General features: G+C 35.6%; 1 protein-coding gene across 3 annotated transcripts; it reads right to left on the bottom strand.

Moving 5' to 3' along the window:
• Nucleotides 1-253: 253 nt before the first annotated feature.
• On the bottom strand, nucleotides 254-9,845 carry slc22a18 (solute carrier family 22 member 18). 3 transcript variants are annotated; one of them, XM_067439025.1, is made up of 12 exons: nucleotides 9,779-9,797; nucleotides 9,591-9,658; nucleotides 9,090-9,495; nucleotides 8,111-8,208; nucleotides 7,363-7,508; nucleotides 7,146-7,278; nucleotides 4,326-4,435; nucleotides 4,082-4,192; nucleotides 3,268-3,368; nucleotides 3,068-3,169; nucleotides 2,790-2,910; nucleotides 254-868 (listed from the first exon to the last, which is right to left on the bottom strand). In XM_067439025.1, the coding sequence occupies exons 3-12, from the start codon at nucleotides 9,183-9,185 to the stop codon at nucleotides 684-686; spliced, it is 1,203 nt and encodes a 400-aa protein (XP_067295126.1). In that variant the 5' UTR covers nucleotides 9,186-9,495; nucleotides 9,591-9,658; nucleotides 9,779-9,797; the 3' UTR covers nucleotides 254-683. The 3 variants fall into 3 exon arrangements, with proteins under 3 accessions (XP_067295126.1, XP_067295108.1, XP_067295118.1); XM_067439007.1 differs by having other exon boundaries at nucleotides 9,591-9,845; XM_067439017.1 differs by having other exon boundaries at nucleotides 9,090-9,658.
• Between the last annotated feature and the right edge of the window lie 1,492 nt (nucleotides 9,846-11,337).

Genomic DNA, 11,337 nt, shown 5'->3' with positions numbered 1-11,337 from the left:
CCCATGGCATCCCTCAGTCAGTGCAATGTGCATCGGTGCAGTGAATGACATTGGGACCCATGTGGAAATCAGGCAGCCAATCATAGCGTAGTTTTGCGTTCTCATGTGGACAGATTTTTTTTTAAAAACCGTGCTTGTGTGGACGCGATTGTTTTTTAAAACGGAGGAGGAAAAACTCCGGTAATAAAAATACCCGTGTACGTGTGGACTAGGCCTCAGACACAGAGTTGAAAGATGAAGAGTATTAATCAACTCACAGTGAACAGAACAACATATTTTACTGCAAATACATTTGAGTAGGTTCAGATACAGTGACATTTAAGGTGAATTTTTACATGACATCTGACTGCAACATTATTATAATGAATAATTACCATATTATCTGGGATTGTTTAGACCACCGCCACCACATAGATAAAACTATATTGCATTGCTTTGTACTGGCCTTACAGTAAACATTTACATGCCAGTTTCTTTTCAACATCATCATTTGACAGTAACAAGATTGTTTGAATGTTTGTGGCATTGACAAAACTAAGATCAGCTGGGTTGTTTACTGGGACCAAATTCTTCCCCTGTTTGTGAGGAGGTAAGTTAAATGCCCATGGTGTGTTGTAAACTGCCCTCTTTCACACAATGTGGCCACAAACACGATAATGATACAACAACCCTTTTCACAAACTTTATGGTCTATGTGGCTGTGAGTGCCCTCCAGTGGCTAGCAGAAGGCTAAAGACAGCGGCATTGATGACACATTGGATGTATCCGAAAGATGGCACACCGTATGTCTCATAGAGGTATCCTCCAATAGTTGGGCCCACAGTTCGCAAAAGAGACTGCACCGAAGCACACAGACCCAGCATGGTTCCTGGATACACAACACAAAGAGCTTGAATTTTTTCCTTATGAATGTTTAACTAGTTGATGATTACTTATAAAATATGTAAATTAATTATAGAATTATTAATTATAAATTATATTCATTATAACTATATAAAATATATTGTTAATATAAATGCATAAAGGCTGAATTAAAGGTGCAGTAAGGGATTTCTGAGAAACACTGTTAAAAAAGATTGAACTGAGCACCACAACCAAATCCTTCCTTTCAAGACAATGCCTCCAGGCAGCCATTTCAAGTACTAATTGATATTGGGGAATCTGAAATATCAAAAAAATGCTTTTCAAAACTAACAATTAAATAACATGTTTCAAAACCGACACAAAATCTGACATGCTATGTAATGTAAATGTTGTTTCATATGCTCAAATAGTGTTAAAAAAGCCTTATTTTTTCAGGTAACAGCACATCAACGGCTTCTGATTCAGACAATTTTATTTTGCTCTCATTAAAAGCATCAAAGCGTCCCACAAATGCATGCTGCAAATTACCATTAAGTCATACGCAATACAAATACACTTGAATTTGAGAGCTCACCGCTACACAAATACACATGTATTCTATGACAGCTATTCAATGCATAAATGCACAGCACTCGCATTTGTTCTCTGTATTGAATATATATATGAATATGCTGTATCATAACTTTGATAACTTTTGAGGCTTGTTTTGTGGAGTTTTATACGGCGTTTGGTCGGTTAAATGGCCGTAAAGCGTGGTTACACTCACAGTATGAATGAATCGCGTTTGTGTTTTTGATCCATTAATGCATCTCTCACTTACTGTATGCAATCTTACAGTTTGAAGCGGCAGTCAGAGGAAAATGCCTATCAGCGCGTGCTGTCATGAATAATTAAGTGTGTGCTCTCATGAATTAAGCAATGTGTCTTCTCATAGGATAAAAACACGCAGTCTCATGAATAATTATGAGACAGCGATGAGTCATCACCGTACTATAGTACAAGAAAACGCCACAGCCTATGACATTGACATGAAGACCAATTTAAACCAGGAAGTTAAAAATAGAGCAAAAAGGTTTAAAATTAACAAGTTTTCTCCCACATTCAAAAGTAATATGAGTGTATTGTTATACTTTATTAGTTGTTGATCACAACACACTTGTAGCCAATCAGCAGCAGTAAGGAAATTATACACTCATAATGGGGGAAGAGGGGGTGAGCAAAAGGGAGATTTGAAGAAAGACTAGAAAGAGCGATGGCTGAAAGACATTACAAAGATAATGTGCAAGATATGCTGTTGTTATGTTGTTAGCTAACAAGACAGGTTTGAGTGTCATTGTTTGTCTGGAGCTGGTGTGCTGCTGGCGACTAAAGCATACTCTTGTGTACTGTGTTCTTTTGTTGTTCTTTCTTGTCATTCACTTTATTTTTCGTAATGCATTTTTTTGCTTTACTTTAGCTATGATAAAGAGACATCCACTCTTGTATTGCGTGTTTGTGCATTTTGGGGGAGGAGTAATGAAGGGAGGGGTGTGCTTGTTTGGCTTGACTTCAAATATCAACAGTGCTTCTTTATTTTAAAAAAAAGTGTATGTGTACTGTACTATGTCTACTGCGCTAGATTAAATGAGAGTTGTAACAGCACTGCATGCTTTTGCCCCTTGTTTGCCTGGTTGCTTTTATTACTCTCCTCATTTGTAAGTCACTTTGGATAAAAGTATTTAAATTATCAAATGTAAATGTAAAATGCTTCTTAGAAATCGCTTGCAGCATCTTTTCTAAAATTATAATAATAATAATTATTAGCAATTGTCATTTTCAAATTTATTGCGATTATGATAACCTTAGTGAGGAAATTCCTCAGGCGTTAAGTATATTTTATAAACTCATGCAGGATTCAAGGGAATCCTGTTGAGTGTGAAGATTACCTGTGTCAGAGGGAGACACACTCTTGGTCAACATGGCATCCGTGATGATATTGAAGACACTTAGGGAAAACATCATCGGTATCACAATTAAACAAAATTGAAACACATTGGTCATCATAGCCTGAAAGACACAAAACACATACAGTATATTAAACATACACACTTAAAAGAGATACACACATCAGTAATTGTTCCATAGTTAACTGACACAACTGTTATGCAACTAATTAAATATAAAAAAAGAGAACTGGAAGGATGATTTTGCAATATCAGTTTACCTGTCCAAGGCCCACTGCACTGCTTATCCCAACAGACAGCAGCAGTAAAGTATACTCTGAAAATCTAGATGTAAGGCGCCCAATTACAGCACCTTGGATCACCTTTAACAGTAAGAGACCAGTGTCACTTATTACCAAACCACCTCAGCAGAGCTATTTATACGGCATATGATTGAGTAGAAGTGTGCATGTGCTTATACCATTTGAACTATGCCAAAGTAAGCCATCAGATAGCCATTCTGCTCTGCCTTCAGTTGGAAGAAGTTCATGGCAATGATGGAGAACATAACTTGAAATATACCTGAAGAACAAAAGAAAAAAACATTTATAAATATGTAAAACAAAACACACAAACATGGCATTTAAGTAGTGACAGATCTTTGCCTCCTTATTGTGACATAGCAAAACGGATAATCAAAAGAGAAAAAAAAAACTATAGGATGGGGAATTGATGCAAGCAGATCTAAATGGAAGCATGCATTCAGATCTTGCAGAAAGGCTTAAGTGGACTAAATGATTGGAGACGATGGTGAATTTTCTTGAAGCAGCAAAAATACATTTTGATCCATAAATACATTTCGGATCGCGTGTCCAAACTGCTGAAATCACGTGACATTGGTGATCTGAATCATGAATCAATAAGCTGATTCATGGCCATTTGAATCTTTATTTGAGGTTTGAAAACAAACACTGAAGAGAAGACAATGCTGAATAAAGTCGTAGTTTTTGTTATTTTTGGACCAAAATGTATTTTCGATGCTTCAAGAGATTCTAACTAACCAACTGATGTCACATATGGACAACTTTGATTATGTTTTTATTACCCTTCTGGACATGGACAGTATAGTGTGCATACACTTGCATACGCTCTCGGACTAAATATAAAATATCTTAAACTATGTTCCGAAGATGAACGGAGGTCTTACGGGTGTGGAACGACTAACCCTAAAGTCATTAATGACATAAATTTCATTTTTGGGTGAACTAACCCTTTAATATACAGTATGTGTTTACCTGATGGCAATCCAGACATAATCTTCACTGTAAATGTCTTTGCAACACCTGGAAACTTCATCAGTCTAGTGATCTCCCCCAGATTAAACACGGACTTTGATGCTCTCTTCTCTAAACACAGACAGAAGTATTTTTAAAATATACGAGGCTACAGCAATAGTATTTTTTATATACAAAAGGCTACAGCAAGAGTATTTCTTCTGTGCCTAGGTGAGTCTTGTGTGTTTGTCTGTTTTTGTCATACTGTCACTCTCTGGCACAGCATGCATTTTGGTCTGTTTAGGGATAAAGTTCAACACCAACAGCAAAGAAACAAAACTCCCGATAGCTGCAAAAGATGCTGCAAACTTTTCCCTGCAAAACACCAAAACATAATCATTGCTATTTTAATAGTGTTGTACTGGATCAGTGTTGTCTTCCTCTAATCATTAAATACATTTTCTTAGAATACAGTTTTTCAAAAGTACAAAATGTTTTGTACTAAAGTAAGCACACAATGGGTGCGTTTACATCCACGTTCTTAAGCCGATTACGCTTAATAAGCCGACAATAAACATGGTCATGTAAATGCGGTAACCCGTTTTGGTTTATCGGAGTAAGGTCATAAACGGCGTAAGCATAAACCGGTCGGGACAGGTAGTTTTTTGCCTCTTACCCTGAATTCGTCGCTACATGTAAACGCATTAACCTGCTTTCTTTCAGCTTATTCAAGTGTGCATGTGTGATAGGCGACAAAAACACAAACTGAGAGCAGATTTAAACGCATCCAGACAGAGAGAGCTAGCGTTTTGCATGAAATAAGGACATATATCACAAACGCAGACTCTTTTAAGACACAGAAAATTGTAAAGATGTGTTCTCTTCTCATGCAGCAGAAGTAGAAGAGGTTCAGTCAAAACGCTACATCTGGAACTGCATGAGGGATAATATGAGCCGTACATATCCCGCTGACACGGTGCACGCTCTATTTAACATCACAACTGACATAACATTTGAACAACTCTGAGTCAGATATGGACATTATTATTTTTGACGTCACAACAAGGAAATAACCCATTTATTAAAGGTCCCATTCTTTGCGATTCCATCTTTCAAACTTTAGTTAGTGTGTAATGTTGCTGTTAGAGCATAAATAATACCTGTAAAATTATAAAGCTCAAAGTTCAATGCCAAGTGAAATATTTTATTTAACAGAAGTTCCCTTTCAAAGCCTACAGCGAACAGTTGGTTTGGACTACACCCCCCCACTTCCTGCTTTAATGACGCAACTAAAACCGTTTGTTGACAAACCCTCCGCCCACAAGAACACGCAAATTCGGGGGCGTGGTCCTTTTGCTTTCGTACGTCGAGAATAGGAAGCGTTGTTTTTGTAGATAGTGTTTGTCGCCATGCCATTGAAACGCTGTTTTTTCATCCCGGAGTCAAATCACCTTTGTTTGGCCTTCCCACGGACGCTGTACGTAGAGATCGTGGCTACAGTTTATGGTTAACTCGGTTCCAGAAAATTATAATCACAATTTAAAACTATGTGCAGCACATTTTGCTGAGGACTACTTCCTCAATCTCAATCAGTTTAATGCCAGATTCGCATAAAGATTATTCTTAAAAGATGATGCAGTTCCCTCTTTGTCTGGAGAAGGCGTTGTTTATGGTGCACAACCGGTAAGTGGATTTTATTATTTAAGCTGGTCCGTTTAACAGTTTATGTAACTCATTACACAAAGTGCAATGCTGTTTAGCTTTGTTAACTAACGTTAGATGGTAATTGAAACTACTACGAAAAACTTAGTATATAAAAGTGTAGTAATTCATTCAGACTCCATCGATTGTTGGTGTTGTAACGATCAGTTTAAACTACTGAATAGACAGCTCACCATTCTGAAACATCCAGCAAAAGTCTTTCCTGAGCAGGTTGTAATCGATCCTCTTCGATATTCTCCGGGTCTGATTCCGGCTCAAATTGATAAGGCAATATAGACATTTTTGCAATAACATTGAGCGCACGTATCTACCCGTTATGGTAAGAGGCGGGACCTTTCCGGGCAAAGGGCGCTAAGCTGCTGTCCAATCACAGCGCGGGAAGCGCTGGCCTAATCAGAACTCGTTACGTGTTTCTGAAGGAGGGACTTCATAGAACAAGGAAAACATCAGGCCGTTTTTTAGGACAAAGGAAACAGCGCTGTACAGATAAGAAAATTGTGTGAAAAATACTGTGTTTTTTTACACGCGAAACATGAACTCATGTTATATTGCACACTGTAAACATAATCAAAGCTTCGAAAACACGCGAAGAACGGGACCTTTAATAAAGTCATGCAAACACGGTTTACTTGCATTGTTAGTTTACTGGTTTGCATATCAACGGGGAAAACTGATTATTTTAATAAGCTGATATTTGTGAGTTATCAGCTTAAAGGTGTGCATGTAAACGCACCAACTGTATCAGTAAGAGTTAACATATTAATAGCAACAGTATATATATATATATATATATATATATATATATATATATATATATATATATCAAATTGCAATTTTTAAATACATTAAAAACAGATTAAATAAATTCATCACTGGTGAGCATAGCAGATATCTTAAAGGGATACTTCACCACTTTTTCATATTAAACTATGTTATTTCCTTCACTAAAACAAGTTAACACATACCTCTCTTGTCTGAGTGCATGCACTTAATCAGAAATCAAGTTAGAAGCGACCAAACACATCCACGTTTTCCCTATTTAAAAACAGTTACACGAATAGTAGAATGACCTAGTATGGTGACATAAAATAAAATGTGGCGCTTTTCTAAGCGGATTAAAAAGGAGAACTATAATGTATGGCGGAATAGCACTTCTAAGAATACTTCGACTCGGCGCAGTAAAAAGACCCGGCTAAAAAATCCTCCCTCACATCCATTCCTCCCCCTTATTGACAGAAATGAGAGAGGGAAAGACCGTATCAACTCGTTTTAGTGAAGGGAATAACATATTTTAATATGAAAAAGCGGTGAAGTATCCCTTGAAAAAAAAAAATACCACCCCAAACTTTATAGTGTGTCTTACCCAAAACGTGTGCTGAGGGTCCCACCTAGTGTTGAACCTGTGATCATGCCAATGCCAAAGCAGAGGCCAAGTTTCCCAAGGGCATCTGCTCGCTTCTCATTGTCTGACAAATCTGCTACAACCATTTGAGCTCCTACACAAACAGATACAAATGTACTCATGTACAGGTTATGTGTGTGTGTGTGTGTGTGTGTACGAGTTTATGAGTGTGTTCTACCTGGCATTCCATGCATGAAAACAGCAGGTAGTTTGTGCACGAAAAGCATAAAAGTGCTGTCTGCCACAGTCAACAGTAGGAAATAAACCACTGATGCCAAGCAGGACACAGAGAGAGCTGTGCGTGCTCCAAAAACATCTGCAAACCTGAGAACAGACACAAGTACATGACACACATCCCATCTAAATATGTAAATAAAAGAAATCACTACTTTATATACAATAAAGTCACTATATTAAATAATGAAATATTTTCATTTAGCACACATAATTACAAACATTATGTATGTACATAATTTCATACATACATTATTATTTTTTATTTAAGATTTATGCATTTCAATTAATAGTAAATTTTGAATTGAATAATCAAAGAACCCTTAATCAGTTATTCAATTAAAATATGTAAGGATTATTCAATTAAATTTGATGGACCTTTACTATTAACTAAACTGCATAAATCTAAAAAAGGCGTTTTTTGAGTGTAGTGTACATGTATTTATTAACACTATAAACACCAGGGGTGCCCAAAGTCTGTCCCGGAGGACCACTGTCCTGCAGTGATTAGCTCAACACATCTTCCTGGAAGTTTTTAGTATGCCTAGTTAGAACTTTATTATCTGGTTCAGAGGGTTTAATTGGTGGTGGAGATTAACTTTGCAGGCCCTCCAGGAGCAAAATTTCACACTCCTGCTGATACACCTTATACTACCAACACAACACAGATCTTTTTCTGTGTTTATTCTTACCTTCCATAAATAGGGCCTCCAAGCAGCTGAATCACTCCAACAGTGGTTTGCAGATACCCGAACCATATAGTGTCGAATCCGAGCCTCTTGGCCAAATACTGTTCCAAAGAAGACAAAACAGAACATGCAGTGCAACCCATCGGTTATAGCTCCCTTCTTTCTTTCTTTCTGAATAGCTGAAAGAGCCTGGATTAGACAGACTAGATAGGCCAAACATCAAGGCAAGCTTTAATCCACTATACAGCATGTATGTTGCATTTAAATTTAGTAATTTAGCCGCAGGTTTTATCCTAAGTGACTTAAGAAAATCACTTGAATAATAAAAAATGAATAATAAATTAATGCATATTGAAAATATACAATACATAAAAAATACCTCATATTATATTTACAAATGTAGTCTATAAATGTATATAATTGAATCTTGTTGTAGTGCTTCAAAAGTGTATTGAATTTAACACTTTTTAATGTAACACTTCACACGTTTCATTTATTAACATTAGTTAATGTATCATTAACTAACTTGACCTAAACATAAGCAATACATTTGTTACTGTAAACAAATTATTTAAAAAACAGCTGTTCACTGTTCATTTTACTTCACAGTGCATTAACTAACGTTAAAAAATACAACTTTTGACTTTAATAATGTATAATTAAATGCATTGTTATTAAATGTTAAAAATCAACCTTAAATATTAATAAATGCAGTAAAACTGCAGTTTATTAGTTAATGTTAACTAATTTAGTCAACTAATGCTAATGAAACACTGTTGTAAGTGTTACCAATATATTTATGTATGTAATTTATAATATAAATGATATTACATAAAATTATATATAAAATGTAAGTGTAAAAACAATTCGTTCACATAAATTAATACAAGACTAGAGGTCTGCAGTTTGATTCCAGAGTTTAGCTAAAGACTGACTCAAATGTGGTTTTATTTAACATGATTTTGAATGAAGTCAGACAAACCGGTGTTATGGAGAACTGGAGGAAGAGCCAGGTGATGTCCAGAGCTACGATGAGGTAGGTGATGTAAATCACTTTCTTTTTCGCTGCAGGTTCCATAATCCAAATCACTTTATTAACTTAGATCTCAGCTTTAGGTTTTTATTCCCCGACAGTTCTCTTTCCACTCGATCTCCAACTCAAACTTGTCTAATAGCATCTGCTCTGAGTCTGAAGACTTTTACTGGTTCAAGTAAACAGGCGGTATACTTCACGGCTTCATCCCGCCGTATAGTAGAAATGACAAGGCATAATTTAAGTGAGGAAAAGGTTAACTGTTAAATCCAGCTGCGCGTCAACCTGAACTTCGAACAGTCTTCAGCCTCTCAACAAGTTAAAGTCTATTTCAGTTTCGCTGAAGTTCTGCTCACTCCGGTGGGAAAAAGGGTGGGGTATATGGTTATATGGAAATATATAACAAAATACTATTACATTTATAAAATAAAATAAAACATAAAGACTTACAATACTTCATACAAATCTGCAGGCTTCTCATCTCCGCCCATAACTTGTTGCTACCGTTATGAGACCGACTACAAATGTTGTGGCAAATACCAAGTAACGTTAACCGGATTTGGTTATGGTTATGAGAAATAAAAGTGTAAAACGTATATTGGTGTATGAAGTGCTAAAAGAAAATCATTAATACTCGCCATTTTGTTGTGGATAACGTCGAGGAAATTCCTCCTCCTCTCTGTGTCGTGAACACTGGAGGCGTGACTCCGTCAACAAACCTACAAACACATGTGACTGACTAAACGGGAAATGAATTTAGATAAACTGACCAGAGTCTGACCGAGAGAACAATCGAAGTTGTTGAACAAAAGGCAAAATGTGTAAACCTTACGTAAAGAAATAAAGGCATACATTTTATTTATTTTACATTGCAGTGCACTAATTCTACCTATATTTTTCTTAGATATTTATTAGGCTATTATTATTATTGTTATATTAAATACTTTTTTCTTCCGGGGGTGTTTGTCAGACCCAATACAGGTCTGAGGCCCACAACAAAACCATTTAGAAACGATTCCTCTGCAGCAAAAAATATTAACGTCATTTCATAAACCTGAATTATGTCACGGGACATTTTTAAATCCCTAACCATTAAGGAAATTGATTCATTACTAATTCTACCAAATGCATATGTAAATAGTCTAACAGTTAGTAGGATACTTGAAATAAATCTAATTGCTATCAGTTAAATTGTATTTTACATTGAACATTCAACAAAATCAAGCCTAATGTAAGGAATAGTGAATGGGGGTATTAGGGGGCGCTTTTGTATGAAATGAATCGCAAAAATGTGCACACGTTTATGGGTGTTTCTGCAACTACGGGCACTTTTAAGTCCCAGCAGTGAAATTTTAGATTTATGTTAAAATTTGTCATATAATGCTTTATAAATATATTCAGTGCCATTACACACCTTGACAAAAAATATAATTACTGAGTAATGTGATTTAATATAATATTATGAAGCGTTTATAGCTCAAAACACCATTTTTGTTAGTGTCCCACACCTGTGGTCTCAATGTTGAGATACATAACATAAGCTAATTTAATTAAAATTTGATATTATTTCAAATGGACTTGTTTAATATACAGATTCATTTAAATCATCTTAAAATTATTTGTATTATTTACTGATCATTTTTATGATTTTTTAAACTAAATGTGCCTGTCCCACACTTTTGAGTCCTTACCGCAACAATGAAAAAAAACTTTTATTATGAAATGTCATCAAACACAAACAAGTCTAGTTTTTATAGAAACAGAAATTATCACTTGAGCACATTGCTGACAAACTGGGCCACCACACTACCTCACTCAGAAGATGCCAAAAAAATAAGGTAAACATGATCTTTTCTGCTCTAGTATTTATTGTGCGTCCTTATCATTCAGCTTAATAACTGTGTATTTTGGACTACATTCAAAAAATAAATGTAAATTACTGTTGAATTATTGTATATTAAGATGCTAAGAGTCAAAACTAATGTAGTAGGCCTTGCTAGCTGCAATTAGCTAAAATATTAGCAAAAATGTCATTACCGCAACATGTCTTTACCGCAGCAAATTTAGGTGTTGCGGTAAAGACCTTGTGTCGCGGTAGAGACAAATTCAAGGTTTACTTTACATTCTTTTTAAATTAAATGACAGTATTAGTACTGAAATATATATTATATATATATATATATATATATATATATAT

This window comes from Pseudorasbora parva, chromosome 1 (assembly GCF_024679245.1).
Source record: "Pseudorasbora parva isolate DD20220531a chromosome 1, ASM2467924v1, whole genome shotgun sequence".
NCBI lineage: Eukaryota > Metazoa > Chordata > Actinopteri > Cypriniformes > Gobionidae > Pseudorasbora > Pseudorasbora parva.
This window is presented reverse-complemented; position numbering and strand designations above follow the sequence as displayed.

Bases quoted from the DNA above. Each gene is read 5' to 3' on its own strand.
- slc22a18 (XM_067439007.1), bottom strand. From the start codon at position 9,185: ATGGAACCTGCAGCGAAAAAGAAAGTGATTTACATCACCTACCTCATC. The intron at 3,369-4,081 runs GTAAACACATAC...TTTGTTCTTCAG, and splicing joins TATGTCTGGATTGCCATCAG to GTATATTTCAAGTTATGTTC. The intron at 3,170-3,267 runs GTATAAGCACAT...TTACTGTTAAAG, and splicing joins ACTTTGGCATAGTTCAAATG to GTGATCCAAGGTGCTGTAAT.